The sequence below is a fragment of the Physeter macrocephalus genome, chromosome 8 (assembly GCF_002837175.3).
Source record: "Physeter macrocephalus isolate SW-GA chromosome 8, ASM283717v5, whole genome shotgun sequence".
Taxonomy (NCBI): domain Eukaryota; kingdom Metazoa; phylum Chordata; class Mammalia; order Artiodactyla; family Physeteridae; genus Physeter; species Physeter macrocephalus.
In genome coordinates, this window is record NC_041221.1 from 4,555,414 (window position 1) to 4,582,165 (window position 26,752).

The following is a 26,752-nucleotide window of genomic DNA, read 5'->3' on the forward strand; positions in this document are numbered from 1 at the left end:
AACCCGTGTCCCCTGCATCGGCAGGCGGACTCTCAACCACTGCGCCACCAGGGAAGCCCTGAAAATGAATTTTATGGATACAAAATATAAGCTAGAAGTAGTCATAAGCCCACCCGATAGTTATTTCCTAGGTACACTCACAGCAGATGCAAACAAACCATACTGTTACTAAAAACCACACACGTCTGTGAAATAAGGCTTACGTGAGTTCCAAAACATTGGAGTACCACATACCCAAGTAATGCTCATGTACTCGAACAGCTTCACAAAGTCCAGGATCTTCAGAATCCAGAGGTAAAATTCCTGAAAATTAAAACGAGAAACTTAAGGGACACAATCCAAAAATGAATTCACTCCTAATGAGATGCCAGTAAGCATTAGTCTAAATTTTCCTCAGTGGAATTTTGAGGAAGGTTCCAGTACTAGTGTGGAGAAGGGAGAGATTTCAGAAATAAGGAAGGGAAGTAGATAGGTTATTTTCTGATATGAACACTATAATACCTGTACTACCTCTTTCTTTTTCTTCCTCTTCTTTCACCTCTGAGTGATGATAAAGACGATGGCTGATGTACAGAACAAAGTCAGAGTCCTGGGGGCATCTGTGCGCCTCATTAAACTTGTCCCTGATTCACGGCTCCCTTCCCAGAGTTTGGTCTTATAGGATAGTGAGGTATACTTCCAATAAAATCCCATTTTCCCCTGAGCTACTCTGATTTTATTTTTGGTCTCTTACAAAAAGGATCTTGAATAATACAATGTCACTGACTTCTTGGGCAGATAATAAAGATAAGATAGAAATAATAAATTCTCAAAGAAAATACCCAAGTCAAAGGCAATTGTGTTAAAAGCTGATGAAAACTTTCCTATAAATTTATTCTTAACAGCTTCAAGCATGCTGTAAAGCTATACATTTTCTAAGTCTATATGAATATTTTCCTATGAATATTTTCTACAGAGAAATGGCAATTTCAAAGACTACTACTAAATGCATACTTTATATTTATTTGTGTGAATGTCTAGGACACAAGTATAAATATATATTTTTGCAAAATGGTATTAACTATGGATTAAAAAAGAAAACCAATAAATTAAATGTCTCCAGTAAATCTTTAGTTTTACGAGGGTAGTAAGGGAGCAGCTCTATACAATTCAAGTCGGATGTGGAGAGAAGAGCTTCTATATAGCCAAGTCAGTCAGTAGTCTTCAAGCAGATGAACTGTGACTTTTGTTTTCTCTGGAGTCTTCAGTCTAACTATAGACCGCGGTCCTGTCAGTGAAGGGCTGCACCAAGGACAGTTAACAACTATGGTCATCTTTCTATCATATCTACAGACAAATATTGAAAAGTTTTAAATGTTCTGCTATTGCGATCAAACTCCCAATTCTCTTCATCAATGGATATTTGAGAGTAAATTCCAAAACTTAGGTAAGTACTTGTATATGAAGCAAGGTCACACTAAGCATCAGCAATTGTATAGAAAAAAAAAAAAAAAAAAGAAACAACAGTAAGACAGAGGACTTGAAATAGGACTAGGACCTATAACTTACCAGCTACTTCATCACCTGGTTGAAAGAATGATACCTTGCTTCCAACTAAAGAGTGGAGAAAATTAATAATCATTATTTTGAGGTTATTAAATATAACTGAACGATTAAAATAAATTTTAAAAGCCATGGATTAATAAAATTCACTAACTCAGAGAAAAAGTCAAGAACTTCTAGGACATTTTGACAGTCTGTAAGGACAGCAGGATAGAACATTTCAAATCTGGATTCTCTACAATATCTGGGCCATGTGGTTGTTGACACTGTGGAGCAGGATGTCTCTCCATTCAGCTAAGGATGAAGGAATAAAGGAAAATAATCCACTCCACAGCTCTTATGATGATTACATTGGATACACTGGGTTCCACTCCTCCTGAGGCTAGTCCAATCTGTCATTGTTTGAGTTGTAAAATCTCTGACGCACAATGGGAATTCTGGTTAGAGTCACATATAAACTACTTTGATTTGGGATTATGGAAATAAGTTCAGAATGGTGCCAAGAAATTTTGGGGACTATACAGAAGTGATAGTTACATTTTCTCTTTGTGTGTAGAGAAAACTCCTCCACCATCAGTCAATTCTTTAGAATATTTTTGTTCAAATAGTTACAAAAGGAAATGGGAGGAAAAAACCCAAACCTCCATGAATGCCTACTTGTGCCCAGCATTTTACTGTGTTATCACATTTAATCTTCATGGCATACCCATTAAGTACCTATTAATACTCCTATTTAACAGACAAGGAAACTGAGGTGCAGCAGTGAAGTAAGGTAGAGCCTGAAATCTGGAAGTGGCGCCTCAGGCTGGCTCTGTCTGCAAAAGGGCCCCAGTTTGCTGCTTATTTGGATCTCTTCTGTGCCATTATCCCCCAATATTTTTGGCTTCTGTACTTTTCTTTTTCCCTCCTGCTGAGGATTCTTGTCTACCTGAAATCACCCTGATCCTTTTTTCTTGGCTTCCTTCGTACTCCTCTTAATTATCCTTCAAACAGTGGCATTGCCAAGGGTTCCATGCTGTGTCTCCTTCATTTCAACTCTCTCCCTGGATGAACTCATCACCCTTCTACAGTTTCAAACACAACCTATAAGCTGACAACTTTCGAATGTAACCAGAATCTTGTAAATCATTTCCTGCTTTTACCTGTTTTGAATTTCCCTGTTCCAGTCAATTATTAAGTTCTGCTGGCTTTACTCAGTATTTCTTGAATACATTCACTACCTCTGCCGCCCGTCTAGGTTATGGACTTTGTCATTTTTTTAAAAAAATTAATTTATTTTTGGCCGCACTGGGTCTTCGTTGCTGCGCGCGGGCTTTCTCTAGTTGCGGCGAGCGGGGGCCACTATTCGTTGCGGTGCGCGGGCTTCTCATTGCGATGGCTTCTCTTGTTGCGGAGCACGGGCTCTAGGCGCACGGGCTTCAGTATTTGTGGCACACGGGCTCAGTAGTTGTGGCATGCGGGCTCTAGAGCGCAGGCTCAGTAGCTGTGGCTCACAGGCTTAGTTGCTCCGTGACATGTGGGATCTTCCCAGACCAGGGCTTGAACCTGTGTCCTCTGAATTGGCAGGCGGATTCTTAACCACTGCGCCACCAGGGAAGCCCCATGCCGTTTCTTGCCTGTTGGTCTACTACCCAAACAGTCTTCTTGCCTACAGCCTGGTTTGCTTCAAATCCACCCTTCTTATGGCCACTCTAATACTCTCTCTACAACCCAACCTGAGATAGCAGGCTCATCATGAGTCTGGCCCTTGCCTACCCTCTTGTCTCATTTTTTGTGGGGGAAGGAATCAGTTTTCCTATCATCATGAAAAGATTCTGTTCAATATCTTTTATTCTGTGATCTCTGAAGAATTTTCTTGACACAGTGGTTTTTTTCTGCCAAGTACCTTGCCTATGACTCATGCCCAGAACTTAATTTTGCTCTAGGAACACCGAACTCCGTAATTCTTACATACATCACGTTATTACCTGCTTCCGCGTCTTTGCTCATGCTATCTTCTCTGCTGAGCGTGATTCTTGGAGAAGAATTCTCCTCCTGCCCACCCCTTACTGTCTGGCTAACTTACTCCAAGAAGCCTTCCCTGTTTCTGCTGGCTGGCTGGGCACCTCTCCTTGGAGCTTTCAGAATGAATCTGCCTATACGTGTTTGTCTGCCTCTCCCCGAGATTGTGAACTCTTGGAGGGCAGGGACTGTCTTATTTATCTTCACATTCCAAGCACTTTGCAAGTGCTCATTAAATGATGAATAAATAAATGAATGAATGAATAATTGATTGATCATCTTCTGGCTATTTTAATTCTTATTTTTATTTTCATATAATCCAAGCAGAAGAAAGGAGAGGGAATAAAATTATGATTTAGTTATGTTAGAAGATTACATTAAGAGTATCAGATGTATTATAGATTAAATTTACAGGTGAAATTCATATAGTCTAACCCACATGATAATGCTCATTCATCCACTCACATATGCAAGAAGAGCAACCATAAACTGATTGATCATGAACTATTAGCGGAAAATATGAACACTATGTTTATTCAGAAACAAATTATTTCAAGTACTTAGGCTTACTGTTCTGCATGTTAAGACCATTATTTACTAAAATTTTTCTTTATTTAAGGCAATCATAAAATGTTACTGGTTATTTCTCCCCAGAACCAATTTCAGATGAGCAAACTGTTTACCTTTTAAATACTCCATTTTAGGCATACTTTAAAAATTTAATGTGAATGTAGTTACTGACCATTATATAAATTTTGGCCCAAAGCCAACTTACACAAGTAATTTATGCTGGTCTGCAAATACCATAAAAAGGATAATACTGGTTATTCTATTCAATGTGATTACTCATGGATTTAAATACGTAATCTCTAAATATTTACTAAACTGTAATAAGCTCTTCAATTATAACATACCAATTTAGTTCTAGTTTTCTTTTTAATTAAAAAAAGGGAAAACACTTCTGCATAATTAACTTTTGTATTTGAAGAAGTGTGTATAATTTTATGTGTCAGTAAACCAATTAGCTACCATTTACTTTCTTTTACCTTAGAAAAGGAATACAGATACTTATATCTGTAAACTTACCATCTAACACAATTCCAGCAACTTCTCTCCCAACAGGAAAGAAATCCTTCTCCATCTTCATTTCTGCTAGAAGCTAAATAATGACAAAGGCTTGAATTTATTGTCAAGAATAAATCCGAACCTCTTTTCATACATGAGGAAAGCAAGAGCAAAAACCAAACCACATAAAAAGCAAGTATGACTTCATTTTTGGCATCAAGACAAAAAGCAAGTAACTTCACAAAACAGGTTCCTCTATAGAGTAGGAAACCAAGTTTGCTGAGGAATTAGTGGACATGTAGGGCTTAGGTATGAGTATTACCATTCAAATCACCATCAACATACTTTAACATCTTTATTCTGCCAAATATGAAGGGAAATTATAGCCAGAACAATTCTCAGTTGGCTAAACACTTTGTACCAGTCACCTCATTTGGGTGGGGTGGGTTTGAGTGTTTCTCACAAGCCTTGGGTTAGGGAGTAGGTGAGAAGTAGTGATGGATATACACAGGGAAACTGCCACATAATCTTAGGCTGGAGTTTCTTCTTTTAAAGCATAAATTATTTATTTATTTATTTTTCATTTGTTTATTTATTTATTTTTGGCTGCACTGGGTCTTCGCTGCTGTGCGCAGGCTTTCTCTAGTTGTGGCGAGTGCGTGGGCTTCTCATTGCGATGGCTTCTCTTGTTGCAGAGCCACAGGCTCTAGGCGCACAGGCTTCAGTAGTTGTGGCAGGCGGGCTCTGTAGTTGTGGCTCACGGGCTCTAGAGCGCAGGCTCAGTAGTTGTGGCGCACGGGCTTAGCTGGTCCGCGGCATGTGGGATCTTCCCGGACCAGGGATCGAACCTGTGTCCCCTGCACTGGTGGGAGGATTCTTAACCACTGACTACCAGGGAAGTCCAAATTATTTATCTTTGAGAGATTAGTATGTTGTTAGATTCTGACCACATTCAGCATTTGATTTTTAAAGTGACAGAGTGTACACAGATAAGCCTGTAGTTTAAGCTCCTTTTATACTTTTCTAAAAGTATAAAAGTTACTATACTTTTATAATAATACTAGAGATGCTGAACATATTTGTAGATATGTTAGTATTTTAGGAACAGTAAGTAAAAAGAAATTGAAATAATTTTCTTGTATATTTCCCTTATTTTTCAATTCTTTGATCTCCTATACATACTTCGTTGCCAGAAAAGTCTCTTTCTTAATGTGGAACTTTACCCTTTTCCTAAGATGTTCACATAACATTCTTACAGAAATACTCGGTGTTTTACAGTATTTATTTTTTATGTAGAGCTAAAATCATGGTTATGGCAATTGCACCCTGTTCTCCTTCACTTACCATAAGCATCTTCTCACATTCCTACAGTTTTCATAATCATTATGATTAATATTGTTGTAAAATCAAATTGATTTCACTGTAATTTACCATTTCTTTCTGTTAGACATGGAGATAATTTCCTAGACCAGCATTTGAATGGATTTTTTGTAGTTTTAAAAACATCTTGGAAGGGCTGAACACAGAACTCTGCAGATAAGGAACAGTAGATTATTCCCAGTGAAAGGACTTCAGGGCATCTCACCAATTCACTTCTCAAGTCATGCTCATGTTACAGAATTGCCCAGTGGAAGCCTATACCTTTGTTCTGTAGTTTCCCTAAATGTGACTTTATTGAAAAAAAACTTTTAGATCCCTAGAAATTATGCTGACATTATAAGTCAATAAGTTAAGGGTCCAATAAAACTATAGTATTCATCTTTATAAAACTGAGTAAATGGGTCCGCTCTATTTATCATGGCACATTTAACCATACTTTATTTAGTTACCATTTGAAGACTTTCCATGTACTTCGTGGTCAATAATGGAAGATTACTGTGGGGTGGTGTGAGGTGGTGTATGAGAGAGAGAGACAAAGAGAAACGACAAGAAGAATATGAACCCTATCAAGACACTGACCAGAAATATCTACAGACTAGAGACTTAATAAATTAATTTTAGGTTTCTAGTTTCTATTTTTACTATATTTAAACAGTCACTTCTTCCTTGATCATAGGCCTTAGTAATTATAAATTCTCAGTTTTTCACAATGTAAAGGAGTTTATAAAATATTTTCATATAATAATATGAAAATGCATGACTTCAATTAGGCTAATAACTTACCTTAATATAGAAATACACAAGTGAACATTTAATCTTTTTCCTAGCTGTTCTGTTCTTCTAAGAATGATAATTTCTTCGTACTCAGAAGTCAGTTGTTATTATTATAATTTTTGTACGCTAAATATATTGTGAAACTCTCATTTGACTTTTGGCCAAAATAAAAGCACCAATACCTCTGTATTTATACCTTTGTATTTATCTGGCTCAGAGCACAAGCTTTAACTTGAAGCTTCACATAGTTATCCTCTGCAACAGGAAGATTTTCCTAGAACCAAATAATAAAATAATTACACATTCCTTTGAGAATATGCCTTCATGTTGCAAAAATTTTCACGCATAATTGAACAAAATCAAACAGACGCCAAATCTTACACCTAACTTAACTGAAAAAGGTACAAGCAATTATCCTATAGTATATAATACAAAAGAATATAGGGAATTTGGGGGTAAAAATTTTAAAAAGCCTTAGTTAGGGTACATATTTTGAAAAGGTACTTAAGATACTGACAGGGATATATGTGTAGGCAATGAACACAGGATAACGAAGTAGAGCAACAAATACTGTACCTCATTTTAATTTAAATAATCTCAAAGCCTCAAACCTTCATGCAGGGATAGCCTTAAACACATACACATAATATATACACCGTACTGATTATGGAATTTTCTTAAGGCTATAAATAAAGTTCGTTAGTGTCATTTGTCAATCTCTGCCTTATTTAACATCTGTCTTGGACATTTCAGCATGCCCCATGGCACTCTCGGGTCAAAATACAAACTTAATGGAACTTAACTATTCCTCATATTCCACAGCTAGATATAACTTCAAAGGCAAAGATATTTCAGACTCAGGTACTCAATGTCATCCACCAATGACACCAATAATTAAAATGCTTTCTTCAACCCCTGATATGCCCCAATATTAGGTCAAAAGTTGGCTAGAACAGCTACTTGCACAGTGCCTCCTGTGTTCTATCAAAGGGATCACTGTGTTTAATTCGATATGAACACAGTACTCTGGGATATCCCTTTTTTTTTTTTTTTTTTTTTTTTTGTGGTATGCGGGCCTCCCTCTGTTGTGGCCTCTCCCTTTGCGGGGCACAGACTCCGGACGCGCAGGCCGGCCCACGGGCCCAGCCGCTCCGCGGCATGCGGGATCCTCCCAGACCGGGGCGCGAGCCCGGTCCCCCTGCATCGGCAGGCGGACGCGCAACCACTGCGCCACCAGGGAAGCCGTGGGATATCCCTTTTTAAAACTCAGATTTGATAATATTTGGTGATAACACGAATATATTCAACAATATCGATGAATTTGTGGATTTTACTCATGATTGTGTGAACCTGGTGATGACTGCCCCTGAGAGCCAATCAAAACTCTTAGACCTTCCATCCTGACCCATGGTAGCAGCCAAGCTGCCTGAGGGTTAGACTCCTAACTTAAATGATTCTGGAGTTGTAGAAAGATAACAGAAAAACTGGATTGTGTTCATGAGCTGGAAATTCTTATTACTACTATGAAATATACAGGCACTATGAAATACAGATAGCACTGAGTTTTCGTCCCTAAATTTACAGTGGGATAATGACTCTGGCCTGCCACAAACCTTTCAATCAATCACCAATGTATGAAAATTCTACTATCTATGCTTAAAGTGGTAAAAAACTGGAAACCATTTAAGGCTTAGTGAATGAGGTAACTTCGCACAGCTCAGAAGTTAGTGTGAAAAACAATGCTTTTCCACCTCTTTCATTTCCCAAAAGGAGAGAAAGTATTTTCTGAAATATGCCTACAATCTGAAAACTCACTTTACTGTAGTAATCAGAATAAACTGGGTTAATTTTGCAACACACAAGACTACTGAAGTTGTTCTGTTTTCCTAATATCTTTTATGCCACCACCCTGAGGAACTAAAAACTCTTTTGTAGCAACTCTTTTAAAAAATTTAGTTATACCACAGTATGGACCACTGTTTTCACATAAGATTAAAGTAATTTATAGGGTTTCACTTAAGTAATTTTCACTCATTTAGTTCAACTCAAAATAATTTGTAACACGCCATTTAAAACTGGGTCTGTCACATATGGAATATACACTATCTTGTTTCATTTAATGATTAAACAATTTTTCTTACCCTTTCTTGGAACACAAATGTTATTTCTTCACTTGTAGAACTCTGTTGAAAATATAAGCCTTTCATAGTCACCTAAAAACAAAAAAAGAAAAAATATACATGAAATAAACTAATCAAAAAAAACGTCTTCCAGATCAAATGAAAGTAAAAATTGAAAAATAGTGCTGGCAAAGGATAAAATGAAAACTCTAAGTGTTGTCTTCAAACGAATTCAGGTAATAGTTCTTGAAAGCAATCAAACAAGACAATATGCAACAATCTCTGGTACGCATTTGAGAATGGGCTTATAGTTCAACCTTTCACACAAACGTGAGCATGTGCTTAACTTCACTTTACTGTTCAATAAAAATTTTGAGATGTACTTGAAAAAATAAAAAAAACCTTATGCAGGCCAGAGGGCTCAATTTTAATAACCAAAGGTGTCATTGAAAGGGCTTTCAAAGTCTTAAAAAAAAAGACCATTAAAAAAGGAAAAAGTGGACAATCAAGACACTCATTGAAATTGTACCCCTAATTCCTCTGTATCAGTTTATAAGCCATTTAACGGAAGTATTTAAACCTGTATTGTGCGGACTTCTTGAAGCATCTCTAAGGATTCACAGGTGTTTCTTTAATTTTCATAGTAACTGTATGACAAGACTTTTTTAACTGTAAATTTTATAGAAGTACTGTATAAAATACACCTAGAAGGACTTCCCTGGTGGTCCAGTGGTTAAGACTCCGGGCTTCCAATGCAGGGGGTGCAGGTTCGATCCCTGGTCAGGGAACTAAGATACCATATGCTGCATGGTGCCTCCAAAAACCCAAACAAACAAGCAAAGGAAAACTTACCAAAAAAAAAATTAACTAAAAAAAATACACATAGAAAAGTTCACAGATCCTAAGTGTAGAGCCTGCTGAATTTTACAAAGTGAATGTGGCCATGTCATAGCAGGAAACACATCACTAGAACTCCAGAAGCTCCCTGGCTCCCCTTCTAATCACTACCTTCCCCTCCTAAGGATACTCAATATCCGAGTTTTAAGAGCTGGTTAGTTTTGTCTGTTTTTTACTTTATATAAATGAAATCATGCTCCTTTATGTTTAGTTTCTTTCTCTCAGTGTTATGAATTTCACTCATGCTGTTGCCTGTAGTTGTATTTATTTCATTCATTCTCATTGTTATATGGTATTCCACTGTATGAATAAATTACTATTATCCATTCCACTAAAGATAGACATTTGACTGTTTCCAGTTAAGGCTTTTACAAATTATCCTGCTAAGAACATTCTTGTACATATTTTTTGGTGAAAGTAGTAGAGTATTATTGAATTTATTTTATGGATGAGCAAACTGAGACTTACGGAGGCTAAGGCACATACCTAGGGTCTCATAGCACCCGCTGGGCTACAGCTGAGACAAATCAGGTGCTACCAACTCCAAAGTCATTTCTCTTAACCATTATATGTAATGGTTTTCTATCGAGCTGCTAACGTTAGATGAATGACTTAAAACTAGAATCCTATCTCCTTTAGTTTAGGATTGATAATTAAGTGCTTGTTGACAGAACTAGCAACCCAACTTGTAAGGCTCACTGAAAAATGAAAATGTGGGGAAACTTGTCCAGAAATTATTAAAATTTCAAGATGGTGACAGCCAAGCATTTAAACCAAGCCTGAGTCCCTTCTGAGTGTGAGGTCCAGTGTGACTGCATAGGTCCCGGGCTCATGAAGCCGGCCCTGCAAGCAGAATCTTAGTGGATCTAATGGATCTGTATAGTGGATTTTTACTGAGCAGTTCAGTAATGGTTGCTACTTTCTAGAAGGTAATAATCAAATGCTGGAACTAAGAGAAACGAGTACACATTCCAGACATTTATCGAAATTATGTATGTAGCATCTAACAGCAAAGTACATAAAGAAAAGAAGAGCCAGGTCGGAAGATTAAATTAAGTCTAGTCCTCTGGTTAGAGAAGCCCTCCGGGGTGGGTGTGTGCGCGCCTACATACATCAATGTGTTTGCTGGGGTGGTAGAGGAAAGGGGAAGAACCTAAGCACAGAACAGCAGCTATGCCTTCCCTTTTACAGATATCTAAGCTCTTCTGTCTAGTTGTCAAGGCTGTCTAAGATGCATACCCACTGTCCCTAGTCTACCTTACTCCCCCCATTTTTCCAACACATACCCTGTCTGATCTAGTCAGCATGACTTCACACCATATGGCCACCGCTGTCTCAGGGCTCCAGGCACTGCCTGCTCTCTGAGACTGTGCGGTACTTACGCCATAGATTCTGTGAAGTAAGTAAAGCTCAAGTCCTACTCCCTATCTGAAATCACCTCCCAGTGATTTGCAATCTACCCCATCTGTCCCATGCTTCTAGATTTCATTGTTACATACTAACAAACAAAGACTTGCTTTATTCACTCACTAACTAGTGGGTTTTCCCAGCTATTGCTTCAAAGAATCAATATTCCTTATTATGAAATAAATAAACCTCTGCGCCTACTCAGTCTGGAACTACTGGAGTTGCCTTTTTGAGAAATGAAATAATTACACATCAACACCTTGATTTCAAAGTGTCTCCCTTTGTAATTCTGGAAGCCACTGTCTTCCCTGCCCATTGCATCCGAGAACATACGGCGTGTCTCCCAGATAAGCTGTCACATGGATCTCATACTGTATGCACCTCCAGTTTCAAAGACCCTGGAAGCTGTTTGGGTGAACCCCTAGTGTCCCTTAAGACAACTGTTATATACATAATACTGCCAGTATTTTTGGTCTGATCGTCCTAAATAGTTCCTCCAAATTAGGTTACAATCAGTCTGGCTGGTAGAAATAAGTAATGTTTAGTTGGTCCAATAAGGAAACATGTAGGAGCAAAAAAACCCCTCAAAGTTACAAAGTGAAGAAAGAGAAGTGTTTTTACAAAAGTGGCCAGAAGAAAATTGAGGAACTATTACTTGTTTTGCAACCCCAAAAATGAATACTAAGTTCCTTTTCTAAAAAAATAATTAATTAATTAATTAATTTTGGCTGCGTTGGGTCTCCGTTGCTGCACCAGGGCTTTCTCTAGTTGTGGCGAGCGGGACTACTCTTCGTTGCCGTGCGTGGGCTTCTCACTACAGTGGCTTCTCTTGTTGCAGAGCATGGGCTCTAGGCGCACAGGCTTCAGTAGTTGTGGCAGGCGGGCTCAGCAGTTGTGGCTCTCAGGCTCTAGAGCACAGGCTCAGTAGTTGTGGCGCACGGGCTTAGTTGCTCCGCGGCATGTAGGATCTTCCCTGGCCAGGGCTCGAACCCGTGTCTCCTGCATTGGCAGGTGGATTCTTAACCACTGCGCCACCAGGGAAGTCCCAATACTAAGTTCTTAACAGGGAGAAAATGGTAGAATGGATGATATTCAAGTCCCACTAAGTTTCTTAGGCACTGGTGCAGATTAAATGGAACACTTAGTCCATTACTTAACAAAATTTTTATTGAATGTAAAGATATTTGCACACAGGAAATAAAATAACTGAACACCTCATAAAAAATATAAATTAAATGTATACTATTTATCATGCCATTTCCAAGGATGAATGTCATGCAACCTCAAAATTATATATTCTACTGTAAGCTTTCCTTTATCAAAAAAGTGCTACGTAAAACTTTTAAATAAAAATAAATCTGTTTAAAAATGTAGGCTGATGTAAAAAGCCCTATAAAAAGCATAAAGATTTTAAAATTTTCCAGGTACATCTGATTTTAAATATATTTGATATAAGTCTACAAATCGAAGATTATGGTTGTTAATACTTTAAATTTTTATAATGGTAACATATTAAAAATTTGGAGAAACAAAAATTAAGACCTCTATTTTAAATAATTTTTGGTACAAAGCAGAATAAGGAACTTGCATAAATTAAACACTTACCATAAATAACACCAAGAAAGTAGTTAAAGAAAGTACTAATCTTTTAAGGAATTTCTAAAAAAAAATCAGTGGGAAGAAATTTCAAATGGTTTCATCTTAGTTATAACAACATGAACTCCACTTGCTCTTCCCCTGCTACACTATGCCCCAAGGAGCTCATCTATTAATAATTGTAAATAAAACCTCTACAGATCATTCCTTACTACACTTTCAGACCAAAAGTGTTCTGAGTATCAGATCAACCTCAAAATCAACGGACATAAAACTAGACTCGTTTTATTTCCCCCAAACAAGATTTTGCTGTACCAAACTTTAGTCATCGAGGATATTTTAGAACCTATCATAATTCCTCCCTCTGCATTAAGTTATCAACCATAAGGCTTCCTTTTCCTTTATTATGTCCTGGCTTACCGGCTCATTTTAGATGTTAGCACAAGCAATGGGCTAACACTGCAATGCCTCAGGCCTGGGCTATGGCCACAGGCTGCTGAACGGCTTCCTTTCTTTCCTTCATCCAATACACCTGTTACTCTACGGACAACTTAAGCCTGAAAGTCCAAACTCTTCTTATATGCTCAATTTTCCATTTTTCCCCAATACAAACTTTACAATTTGGTGGCCACTTCAGGTTCGGGATTCAGTTTTAATGCTTCTAACCCATCCTAATTTATATTTTAAGGAAAGCACAGATACACTGTCAAGCAGCTAGGCTACCAAAAAAACCAGATGAAGTCAACTCTGAAATGTTGGCCCATCATGCTGGGCCTAGTGTACAGCATTATGATACTAGCTGGATTGTTAGGGGTAAATCTTCAGTTATATTGAAGAGGTGACAATACTAGGTTTTAACAATGTTCTTACCCATCTGTGGGACTTTTCATACATATCCACATATCAGAGAAAGAAGTATGTCAAACCATGTACCCATAAAACATATGGTCAGCATAATCAAAGTAACTAATGGAGGTTTGGTTCAAATACCATACTTTGCAGGTTGTGGAGGAGACTGGTAGTCCTAACTAGATAGGTCAGCTCTGCTTCTTAAAGAGGTTGGCATATCTCTACATTGTGCAGGCAACAGTCTCTAGAAATCCGTATATTTTAAGGACACTTTACATAAGCAATGAATACACAGGTGTTTGGCTACACACTGTACTGTTCTCCTGGGTCTGTTACAAGGTGGGCATGGGAGACACTGTGATAGTGGCTCATACCTAGCTAAACCTGGAAAGCATTTCTAGCTAATAACATGTATTATAAGAACTTTTTATTTCACACTTTAGGTATATAATTTAAAACTTAGGAAAATGCATGAAGTTGCAATGGTCCCTCTTACTGGATGGATTTAAACTAGAGGCTGGATACACATTTACAGTGTCATCATAAAGGATATTCAAGCATCAGTTGAGGGGGTTGGGGGATGAGATGACCATAACAAAGTCTTTTCTAATTATGAGAATCTAGATTTATATGAACATTATCAAGACATACTCAATTGAATTTATACAAGTGACGCATAATCTTTACATCTCACACAACGTGAGATCTAAAGATAGATGAAGAATTAGGAAAGGAAAAAAAGTTTTTTTGATATGGGCTTTAGGCGGAAGCAACAACAAGAGGCATTTGATTGGATATGTCAAATTGTTGCCTATATATGCAACAAGTGGCTTCAGCAATGACCTCTTTTGAATCGCAAAAGAATTTTTGATTAATTCTCCTGCCTCCAAGAAAGCTTAACTATTGTTATTTGTTGATTTACAAAATATCTTTTCACTTAAGAATTCTTACTAGTAGGACCCCCTTGCTAGTACTGCTGGGGGTGGGTAGTGGGTTGAATGGGATGGTTATTAATTGAAAGATTAGACATTTTTGTTCCAGTCTCTATTTGATGTAGGGCCATTTAATACAGTAAGATCTAGAACGACAGAAACTTACCTTTCATTTATATTTCTGAATTAGCATCCTATTTTCCCATATTGTACTACTGGGGAACAGTGGAGACAATGGTGGCATGAATGGCAGTCATCCCTTCCTGCTGGCTTAATCATGTGACACTGGGACAATGCAGATGATGAGGAAGATAAGCAATTGAGGGATTCTCCCTATATCCCTAATACATTCTCCCTCTTCTCCAACTGACTTAAGGGATGTTCTTCTCCACAGACTAACATTATTGCAGTTTGTCAACACTTAGTTTTCTAAATCACTATAGGATTTTAAATCATTTCTTACTTCAGATGCAAAGTAGGAACTGTAATTTTGATTAAACATTTACTAATAAATTCACAATCAAGGGAAAATAATTCATGAGATGTTATCTTTATTATAATGTATAAAAAGAGAAGAAAATTATTTTGCAAAATACTACATTTTAGCATTATGTGGATATGTGTGTTTTTGCTTTTCTACTCATAAAACTGTCATTAGCTCAACATATTCTGTTTATTGGGTCTAGAAAAATCATAAATAAAGCTGTCTTTGAACTATTCTATGTGAAGTTCACAGGAGCAAGAAAACATTTTTATCAATTAAAAAAAGATTTCACCAAAAACAAACCCCCAAAACACTGTGATTCCATAGTGAAACATTTTAAGAATTCCCAAGCCTTCCCTTTTTCCTCCTTCAAGGAGGTACACAAATGAACCAAGACACATTACTGTCCAGGGTATACTACTGGTTCAAAGGCCTACATATCTCCTTGAGGTTTTGCGCACTCTTCTTCAATCTAGAACTGTGATTTTGAATGCACAGCACAGAGAGTTGTAAAACTACCAAAATATTTCACTGCAACTGACAGGCAACTTTGCCTTGTATGGTGAACCCTCTCTTTCAAATCTGAATGTCTCATCCTCTGCCATCTAGAGCAGAGGCATCAATAAGTTGAAATTAGTGATAAAAGGTAATAATTATACACTGCAATGATTGATAGATACGATTTAGAAGTCATAACTGACCCTACCCGGAATCCTGGCTTTCCTACTTATTCACTGTATGACTTAGGCTACATAATTTTAACCTTCTGGGCCTTAGATTCCATACCTATAAAACAGGAATAATAGCAGTAGTTACCTCAAAGGGGTACTGTAAGGCTTAAAAAAATACACGCAAAGCCCTCAGTACAATACCTGGCACACAGTAAGTGCTCAATAAACGCTGACTGTTTTTACTATTATTTCTGTAAACCGAGCAGAGAACTTGTAAAATATCAAGAGTTCCAAAGCCCATCTCACAGAGCAGCGAGGGGTTCTGTCCAGTGCAACTTGAGTTTTAACACCTTTTAATTTCGGCCGTAGGCTATGACATCATCTAGATCTGTGCCACTAGCCACCAAGGAGCCCTTGAACTGTGCCTAGTCAGAACTGAGATGTGCTGTTAGTGCAAGATGCACATCAGATTTCAAAGACTTAGTAGTATGAATAAAAAGAGAATGCAGAATATCTCGATTTTAAAATATCTGATTATGTATCGAAACGATAATATTTTATTTTTTATCTTTGGCCACACCGCGCGGCTTGAGGGATCTCAGTTCCCCAGACCAGGGATGGAACCGGGGCCCTTGGCAGTGAGACCTCGGAGTCCTAACCACTGGACGGTCAGGGAAATCCCTTCTTTTTTTTTTTTTTAAAAACGTGGCTCTCATTAAATCTGCACTCAGAGCTGATGGAGAACCCGGCTGCTCATGACGTGGACTGGTAGCACCTGAGAGCTTGTCAAACTGCAGATTCTCAGGACCGCCCAGACCTACACAATCAGCATCTGCGCTTCAATATGATTCTGAGGTGGTTCTCACGCATTGCTCCAGAGTGTCCCTCTGTTGAGCTTACTCTGGAGGACAAACCTGGCCCTACAGTTACATAAATGCGAATACCCTGGCTTTAAGTAAGTGCTCACCGAAAAACAAAAGTGGAGGAGAAAGCGGCGTAGGGAAGGAGTAAGGTAGAAAGAAAAAGAAACTCCAAGTAGAGGAACAAAAAGATGCAGGAAGGGGAGAAATCCAACCTGGGAGATTCAGTGGAAGGGAACTTCCAGACTTCTGCCTCCATAAATGTGGAGAAAGATACAAACTGAGGTAAAATCTACCATCCAAACCTGTAAGGACCAGGAAATCGTCAGTCAAATCAAGTCTTACCCGCCCCTCAGCGGCCTCAGCTAAGCGAGGCCTGGGCCCGAGAGATCAGAGGACGGTAACCACCATCCGCCCCAGGGCTAGACGGCTCGCCGGGGCGTCTCCCGCTCTTTCCCCCAAGGCCCGGTTTCCCGAGATACGCAGCACGCTTCTCGGCACTCACCTGCCTCGGAGCAGCTCCAACGGCCTGCACCTTCACCACAGCCACCTTCGAGTCCTTCTGCAGAGGGCCCGCCCCCTCTGGGCCAGGAGCTGTTCCCATTGGCCAGGCCGCTTGTCAGTCTCGGAGGCTCTCGGACTCTCCGAGGCTGTAGGGAACACCATAGCAACCGAACATGGAACTACATCTCCCGGCATGCTCTAAGGCGATGCACCAGGGGCTACGGATAAATGCGCGAAGTCCTAGTTGCCGAAGGGTTGTTTTATGCAAATATCAGTTAAAGACCACACCCTTCCTCATTCCAACCGTATCCCCATCATCTTCTTTGGACTGTGCCCCGCCTCCCTTTTGCCTCCACATTGTTCTTTCCTTTAACACTTTCCGTTAGTTAGTTGAATGTATCCTAACTAGTGTCTCGCCTCGCACGGCAACGGAGAAATGCACCGAAATCGTGGAACAAAATATGCCTAAGCCCCGTCAGGAAAATCCCAAACCAGACGACTCTAGTTACGCCTTCTGGAAAGGGGGTGGGGAGGAAGGAGAGCCCAGGTCACGCCCCCTTTGAACTTGCTGATTGGTTTATTCGGCTGTCACTCCGTCCTCTTTCATTTTTCTCAGCTGCCCCTCCTTTGGTTCCCCGCGGTGGGCGGGGCTAGAGGTAGGGGGCGGTGAGGAGGTGTAGGCCCCTTCTTCCGATTGGTAGGGTTTTTTTGTCCCCACCCACCCGGGGGCGGAGATGGAGGGGTGGATGGGAGCAGGGTAGGCAGCCGAGAGAGATGAGGAGATAGGCGGGAGCGAGGGAGCGAGGGAGGGAGTGAAGGAGGTAGAGAAGAGCGGAGGAGAGGGGAGGGAGTGCAGCTTGGTTGCTCCGTAGTACGGCGGCTCGCGAGGGAGAATCCCGAGCGGGCTCCGGGACGTACGGAGAGGCGGGCGGGCGGGGATGGTGTGCAGGGCTGCGGCTCCTGCGTTCCCTCCCGCTGCGAGTGAGCTGCACTGATTTGTCCCTGGGGCGGCAGCGTGGACCCGCCTGGAGATGAGGTGAGGAGCGGGCTGGACCGCGGCGGCCTGGACCGGGAAGGCGGCAGGGGCGGGGGTCGGCGCGGGGGTCGGCGCGATGGCCGCCTGGGGCGCCCGTTCCCCGGGCCGGTGCGCGTTCCTCCGGGCGCCCTTCACCCTTTGCCGCACGGTCGGGAGGCGCGGCACCCGCCGACCCTGTGCCTCGTCCTTCCTATTCTCCCGGGGGCTGCGGTGGGGCGGCCGGCTGGCGGGCGCCGGGAGGCCAGGGTTCCGCGGCGGACTGAGGGGGTGGCGGCTACGGGACGGGCTTCGGGTTGAATGGGCGTCCGCAGCCGTGGCCGGCGAGCGGGGTCCCTCCTTCTTCAGGAGGGACGTGGGGCGGTCGGTCTTTCCAGGGCTGACCTCGCTGCCCTCGGCCGCCTTGAGCCTGGCAGGCCGGCCAAGCCTCGCTTCCCCGCCAGCCTCCCGGGGATCCGGAGCTCGCGGGGAGCGGCGTCGCGCCTCCCGCCTCTCTACCCCGGCCTCGAGTCCCCGGCTCATCCCTTTTTCTCTCTCCTGTGCCTGCAAAATCCCTGTCAGTGAAGGACAGTCAATGCCGTTTGGCCCTGAGTCCTCCTGCTGGGGCTGTCTCTGATGGTATTTAACGGAAAGCGGCTCTTCTTTCAGTGGGAGCGTGTCCCCGGTGTCTGCCGTTCCCCTTCCTTTCTTTACGCACAGACACGGCTTTACGGTGTGGACCGAAGGCACAATTACCGGCTCTTGCTTGAACGAGGAAATGTAATCAGAATCCCCAGGAAAAGGAAACCAACGAGGAATGGGTTGCGCCTTCCTTTACTCCTTGTTTGCCTTTGGATTAGAAGGCAACTTCGTAGATTATATTTCCTATAGACATCTTTTGTTGTGATTCAGACTGAAGGCGTTGCTTTTGAAGAAATAAATTAGCGGCTTCTATGTTGAGTTGAAGGCTATGGAGATTTTTGATGGCCTCTTAATATGAAAGTTTCCTTTAGAACTTTGCCATCATCAGTGCGATTCTGAAGGCAGCACCAGCCTGAAATTTTAAATACATGCAGACTCCGGACAGATGCGTTTCTTTGTGCTTGCTTATCTGCTGGCATCCTACTCTTAATATTTCCGTGGTTGGAACGTACAGATAATAAAAACAAGTACAATAAAAAGTATAGATAATAAAAACAAATACCATACCAAAAAATGCATCTGGAAAATCTCAATTCTGTCAACGGGGAGGCAGTTTTTACTAATCCCTTTGAAAGGATGAAGACCAGGCTCAGAGATCTCATGGATTATGTGGTGGACAGGATCTGAGGGAAGGAACTGGGGCCATGGATCCAGCAGGCCAGCTGGTTTATATAGTGCTACTCTTAACCTCTGAAATAGGAGGAATGTATTTGTTGGGATACCTTTATTTTTAGGTGACTTAGGTGCAGAAGCTTAAACGCCCCCCAAAGTTATGATTTCTACCTGTCACTGAGAACAAAATACTATGTGTTTTTGTTCTCAAATTTTTAATAGTTTACTTGAAACATTTATGTTGTTTTGATGGTTGTTTGCTTATTACTAAAGAAAAAACCATTTTAAAATACTGAGTTATTTCTGTAGGAGGTTTGTAAAGAACCCAGAAACTTTAGGTAAGCTAAATTGAGAAATGAGGGACACTAATTTAGTGATGGTTTAAAAACTATTTAAAACTTCTTTAAGTAGCTCCAGTAAGGAGCATTTCTGATACAACTTTTTTTTTAAAGGCTATTTCTTTATCTAATAATGTATCTATTGAAATTGCTGAGGCACATGGTACCTTCCCAAAAGTCTATTATTATTATTCTGCCTGAGTAAGAGAGGAAATGAACAAATTTTTGATGTACTTTGGAACGCTGTGGATTGTTCAGATACTAAGCATTGTGAAATAGGGCATAAAATGAGTGGTAGCAAGTTAGTTCCCTGAAATGTTTGTCTCTCTTAGCTATTTTTTTTTTTTTTTTTTTTGCAGTTGACTAGCAATTTCCTTTTTCTTAATGCTTATCCCTAATATTGGTAGTAAAATTCTGCTTAGGTTCATGTTTTCCCCAAATAACTAGATTAAGGCAAACTCAAATCTCCTATAATGGGGGTTAAGAAGGCGGTGCTGGTAAATCCCTCTACTCTTACTCAGCTTTTTAATTTGCTAGATTTGTGAATTATAGGGAATTAATTACAGGTCGGTTGGGTTTATATTACTCAGTTCACATTCCACTGCCATAGAGCTTTTCTCTTCTGAATAATCATTCTCTTCTGAATGGTTCCACTTACTGGCGGGTTTCTCAAAGTCTGGACCTCAGAACACTTACATCAGCATTACCTGAGGTTCTTGCTAAAATTACAGACTCCTGGAATCTGATTTCCAGCAAGTCCTCCAGGAAGTTTTCTTGCACAGTAGCGTTGGAGAACCACTGGCATTGTGCTTCCTTCTCACTGAGCATGTCCTAAGACCATGTTTTGAAGAGGATAGCAAGTTTTTTCAAGAGACAATAACTTTTATGCCTTAGGCTGCTAATAAAAAACTATGACGTTCAGGTATGTGACACACCTATAATATAAATTTCAGAAGGGCAGAGACTTTGGTTCATCATTGTACCTCCAGTGCCTAGAAGAGTGCCTGGAGGAACTTCATGAAACACTTGAGTGAATTACATCATAGTGAGGCCACGTCTTTAGACCTTTACTTGTAAAGTTAATCTTATCACTTTGTAGTTATTGATTTTAAGCTAGGAGCCACAAGTACTGTACCCCAGTCATTTCTGTAAGTTTGGTTGGCTCTGAAAGGACAGAACCTTTCCCAAGCTTAGACTGCTCAAGGCGATAAGCTGGAAAGAAGGCTCCTAGCAAAATGTTTGCTTAGACTCAAAATATAAATTTAAATCACAGTATAGTGGTAAATTACTATGTTATCACTACATTAAAATGCCATTTTATAAGCTATGATAAGCCCAACATAATGCAATAAAAATTGGTTTCCAAAAAATGTAGAAAACTGGTATGTTTTCTGATTTTATTTTTCATCCTCGTAACATATGACCTTCACTCCTTTTTTTCAGAGTCCAGCACAGGACTCAGTCCCATAAATAACAGCTTCTGTTGTGTAGTTGAGGGGATGGATAGTTAAGAGTGCAACATCTAGAGAATATTGGGTTTCACCACACAGTCTGTGACTTTGATCTAGTCACCTAACCTCTCAGTGCCTCAGGTTTCTCAGCTGAAAATGGGAATAGTTGTAGTAAAATTTAATACTTCTAAGTGCTTGCTTAAGTTCTTCAGATACATTCATTTAATAAATGGTAGTTACGATGATCGTAAAAAGTTGAGGTATATAAAAATATATGAAACTCTAGCTAGTCCGCTCAGTTTTTGTACTACTGTACTTTATGGTAGTAAGTAGAAATCCATTGCTTAAAAAAGAAGTCCCTTGCTAATTTCTTGGCACTAAATATGTATAATTTTTAAATTATAACAATAACTAAACATTAAAAGTATTTAATAAAACATCAAGTTCTATGCAGATTTTTTTACTAAATAAAGATAAACCTGTCATCACTTTCAGCTTACTAGTATTATTTCAGAAAGAAACTGATAATCAGTTTAGATAATCCCTTGTATTTTAAAGAATCGCATGTTTATGGTAGAACAATTGAAATACAGAACAGCAAAAAGTAGAAAACCATAAAATACTTACAGGTCCACTACCTGAATACATTTCTCTCCAGACCCTTTTTCTGTGTGCATGTGGCTATTTATATACAGTTTTTGGTAGCAAATATGGGATCCTGCTATACATATGATTGTTTTGTAACTTGTACTTTTTTTCTTAACACCTTATCATGAATCTTTTCATGTCTGTATAGTAGTTATAATAGTAGTTGAATAATATTCCATTTTATGGGTCTATGATAATTTAACCAATTTGTTTTTATTAAACATTAGTTTATTTTTTTCCCACCACTATAATCAGTATCTCTGCAATGATTATCCTCCATGAATCTCTCTATATACTTCGGAGATTTTTTTTCCTTAGGATAAATTTCTAGAGGTGTGGTTGCAGGACCAAAGTGCATGCTATGGTTTAAGGGTTTTTGATACATATTTCCAGTTTGTCATTTTGAAAGGTTGTAGCAATTTACACTCTTAGCATGGTGTATGAGAGTTCCGTTTCCCTCCCCCTTCCTTTTTTAGGGAATGACTTAACCAGTGACAAACCTAGTGAACTGTTTTCATTTTTAGGAAGAAGAATGGGATGTTATTGTGACCAGTTTGGTGGTGTGATACGGAAAGTCAGAAAATTCATACACCTGTCACAATGATAGCTAACTTTTTTTTTAGCTGCATTGCCCTCTGCAGTGGAAGCACGGAGTCCTAACCACTGGACCGCCAGGGAATTCCCGATAGCTGACATTTATCAAATCCGTTTACAGCATTTTATAAGCATTAACTCACTTAATTTTCACAAATTCTCGGTTTTTTAGATGAATATGACTTGGAAACCAAGGTACCTGCAGTTAAGTAACAGAGAGCCAGCAAGTGGTCATGCAGATTTGTTACTCTAGAGCCCAAACTCTTAGCCACAGCGCTGGATTGCCTATTTCCTGCACATGTTTTACGGCATTGGGGGTACTTTTTACATTCCTGATTTCTGTTTTGAAATAACCTAGCAGTTTCTTGGCGTGCATTAATTTATAAAGTAGGTGGGGCACATATTTGAAGCCCTTTCATTGAGGAGTTCGTCGCATAAGTTAGCTCACAAACAAGCCTCATGTCCTGTCTAGCACCCACCTCTCAAAGCAGTGTGCTCCCCTTTCCTCTGTAGTGGTTTCCTAAAGCACCCCTGTGTGAGAAACAGGATTAGAGTCACAGAGAAGACTAGCGAAATTGGAAAAGGCAGTTTATTTGTGGTGTGGACTTGCCTTGGAAACACAAGACAACGTACAGAAGTGTGATTAGGGAGACAGCCGGGAGGGAGTCTGTCCAAACATTTCCATGTCGGCCAGTTTGGAGATTTGAAGTGCCCGGTGGAAGTTCAGTTCAGGAATGCAAAGGCCTCACTGTAGAGAGCTGTCACCCATCCATTGGGAGACCATTAAAAAAAAAGAAACCCCTTCTATTCATAAGTGTGATGGTAGAATATCATTAAAGTTTTGTTGCTCATGACTGTAGCCCTCTAACAAGGTGAATTTCCAGTAAGCTCATCTGTCTGAATTCATCATTGCTCTCTTCACCTTTTTCTAGTAGGATTAATGATTGGCAGCTTACCTTACTAGCTCATTGCCCAGAGAGAGGGCTGGTGAAATCATTTTGGCTTCAGCTCTCTGGCCTGAGATTGTGCTGCTTAGTCAGGCAGGACAACCATGGCTCAGTTTTAAGCTGGACACCAAAACCCACTCTCACTGTTGTGAGGGCTGGAGCTCCACCCAGGCCGGGTGGGAGTGGTCCTGGGGGCACTTTACTCCTCATCCAGTGGTGGAGCCAGGAGGTGAACTGAGGGATGCAATAGAGTTTCGGATTCAGCTGAATTTGAGAAAATATTGTTGGCCAAAAAGCTCATTCGGACTTTTGCATAACATCTTACAGAAAAACCCGAACGAACTTTTTTGCGAACTCAATAACAAGGTCATAGCAGTTGGTCAAAGTTTTTTTTAATTCTTGATGGTTAAAATTAAACGTCCTCTCCCTAATGCAGCTAAAAAAAAAGTTAGCTATCATTGTGACAGGTGTATGAATTTTCTGACTTTCCGTATCACACCACCAAACTGGTCACAATAACATCCCATTCTTCTTCCTAAAAATGAAAACAGTTCACTAGGTTTGTCACTGGTTAAGTCATTCCCAAAAAAAGGAAGGGGGAGGGAAACGGAACTCTTGGACACCATGCTAATGCAGGAGGGCCAGCTTTGGATCCTGTGTGCCTTGGTGAACCTTTTGACTTGTTTCTCTGTCAGGGATGGTTTTGTTCATCCCAGCATTTTGTCTGCAAGTCCTTCTGGTGACTGGTGGATGCAGGGAAATGGACAAGGCCAACTGGCTTTTAGTGTCATGCTTTCACCAACCTGGTTACAAAGGACACTGATTCTTACGATAAAACCTTGGAAACAAGATGTCATTGGAGCCGTTTGTTGTGTGTGTGTGTGTGTGTGTGTAGAGGGCTAATCACCTCTCTCTGAGGCAAATTTCCCGAGCAGTTTTATTCTAACAAGGATAATGTGTTGTATTGTAAGCCATTGTATACACACACACACACACACACACACACACACACACACACACCCATTCCTGTGCATTATCTGTAATAAGAGTGTTGTGGATCCACTGTTTTATAAAAATCAATTCATTTCTGCTATAATCTTAGGATAATAGATTTTAGAAGCAAGTAATCTTTCAGTTTCTGGAATCATTTGAAACTCAACTGTTCCATTCTTACAGAATTAGGGTATTCCATTTTGATCACTGACATATAAAAGCTGTATAGCTAGTAATGAGAGAAACCTTGAAAAGTTGACAAAAAAATTAGTGCCATTCCTGGTATATATACCAAGTTTCAGTAGTTAAAGGTCCACCCTCCTTTATTTCTCCTCTTTCCTTCACTTACAATAAATAATATTAAACAAAGTTAGTAAATAATAATGTGTCTCTTATAGGTAGTACTGCTAATTTTCAGATACCTTGAGATATTGCCATTAAAATTGCTGTTTTAATATTCTTTAAATTATTAGAGAAATTGAGGGAGAGAACTTGGTAGAGGGGTTGACTAGGGTGTGAGCTCCACGAGACAGGGAGTTTTGTCTGTGTTCCTCTCTGCCTTATCCTCAGGACCTAGAACAGTGTCTGGTGCATAGTGGACACTCAACAGTCGCATGCTGGCATTTTGAATAGATTAGTGTTTGAGGCTCTGTTTACCTGGAGGCCCGAGTCACCCAGGTGAGGTGAGCACTGGAGAGACAGGTGAGGAATAAAGGAGACAGGAGCTGGTTTGGATTTTATTCAGAGTCAGTGGAAGTAGGAAGCCAACATCAGTTTTAAGCAGGGGAGTACCTTTTGTTTGAATAGATCCCTCTGGATGTCACGTGGGAGTGGGTTGGAGGAGAGCAAGAGAGAAATGTTGAATTGACCCTGCTTTCAGTTATCTGAAAGTTGACATTTCTACCTGGCCTTGTACTTTTTCTTTGCCATGAGGGTAATATGATTTACTCTTTGATGGGGTGAGATGAATGGTGATTTGTATAAACTTCTCTGAGGAAAAGAGAACCCCATAAAACCACTATTCTTATGGATCAAATAAAATAAAGCAATGTAAAATAAAGATCAGGAATTATTTAACTTTTTAACCATTAATTTAATTGAGGTTATGACTATAGATTTCTGATAGGAAAGATTTTTCTGTTTACATTTTTTGGTGAAAGAACCTTAGCATATATATATATACTAAACATATATAGTTAAAGCATATATATGTTTTAACTATATATACTTATATATATATACTTTATATATGCTAAGCATACATAGTTAAAGTATATATATATACTTTATATATATATATATATAGTTAACAGCTATTTCCATATAGTTAACTATATGGAAATGAATCCTTAAAAATAGCTGTTTTATGAATTGAGTGTCTATAGAAGCTATTCATTTTGAGGAAGATCTTATTTGTAAAATGCTAATATTGTCTGTCCAATCTGGTGTTTTAATTAGTATCAAAAGGAGGGAAATACTGCAGTAATTGTAACCTTACGTTACTTCCTTAGTTCTGTTAGTTTTAAACCATAGTCATTACCTGTTATCTTTAGTTGTTTTGATCTCATTAGATTAAGTGATATTGCAGTTGTGATTTGGTAATTTAAAAAGTAACATGTTTTTCTTACTACAAAAGCAATACATGTTTATTGAAGAAAACTTTTGGAAATTCAGATAAAGGAGTAAAGGAGCATATCTGTAATCTCACTGTCCAGAGATAATGACCATCCATACCCTGTGAGGGGTCAGCTTGCTCAAATTACCTAGAAGTTTGGATGTGTTCAGTCTGGGAGACATGAAGGCATGTTAGGGACTCTGGGGACTGAAGATGGTCCATGGATGGGGCAGCCCAGGGCCAGTCTGCCCAGACATTTGTGGCCCTGGGAGGATGCATCTTGGTGTTACTACACCTTCTAGCTTTCTAAGAGAAGCTGGAAATCTAGAAATATGGATTTAATAAGAAATCTCCCAATTTTTATGTGGGTCACAATTTTTAATAACACACTGGGGTTCAAACAAAGCATACCTGAGGGCTGCATTCAGTCTTTTTTGCCTTGCCAGTTTATAACCTCAGGTATATATAGTTTTGTAGCCTGTGTTTTTCACTTAGTATATTGGAATATATTCCCAAGCCTTAACCGTATGCTACCTCGGCAGTGTGCACCTGTCTCCTGTTTCCTTACCAGCATTGGGTAAAACCATCTCAAAAAAAAAAAAAAAATCTTAGCCAGTTTTATTAGTTTTAACTCGCATTTTTTGGTACTGCTAATGAGCTGAACATTTAAATGCTTATTGGCCTTATACAGATATACTTGGTAACCAGCCACCTTGCTAGAACTCTGAGTTCCAGTAGTGCTTTGGTCATTTATTCAG

At 39.7% G+C, this 26,752-nt stretch overlaps 2 protein-coding genes across 5 annotated transcripts in view; one reads left to right on the top strand and one right to left on the bottom strand.

Moving 5' to 3' along the window:
- The window catches only part of CRYZL1 (crystallin zeta like 1), a 34,290-nt gene extending 16,836 nt beyond the window's left edge, over positions 1-17,454 (bottom strand). For 2 of the 4 annotated variants that reach the window (XM_007113177.4, XM_028492623.2), the window contains exons 1-6: positions 17,084-17,436; positions 8,904-8,975; positions 6,959-7,036; positions 4,630-4,702; positions 1,549-1,593; positions 235-303 (exon numbers count right to left, since the gene is read on the bottom strand). In XM_007113177.4, coding sequence (XP_007113239.1) covers positions 235-303; positions 1,549-1,593; positions 4,630-4,702; positions 6,959-7,036; positions 8,904-8,975; positions 17,084-17,182 — 436 coding nt within the window. In that variant the 5' untranslated portion in view covers positions 17,183-17,436. Of the gene's footprint in view, positions 1-234; positions 304-1,548; positions 1,594-4,629; positions 4,703-6,958; positions 7,037-8,903; positions 8,976-17,083 lie in introns of all 4 variants that reach the window. The other 2 variants (XM_024120381.3, XM_024120380.3) reach the window with 2 other exon arrangements.
- A 421-nt stretch (positions 17,455-17,875) lies between these two features.
- Positions 17,876-26,752, top strand: part of ITSN1 (intersectin 1) — a 248,386-nt gene continuing 239,509 nt past the window's right edge. The window contains exon 1 of the mRNA XM_028492624.2: positions 17,876-18,118. The gene's annotated coding sequence lies outside the window, so the exon portion shown is untranslated. The remainder of the gene's footprint in view (positions 18,119-26,752) is intronic.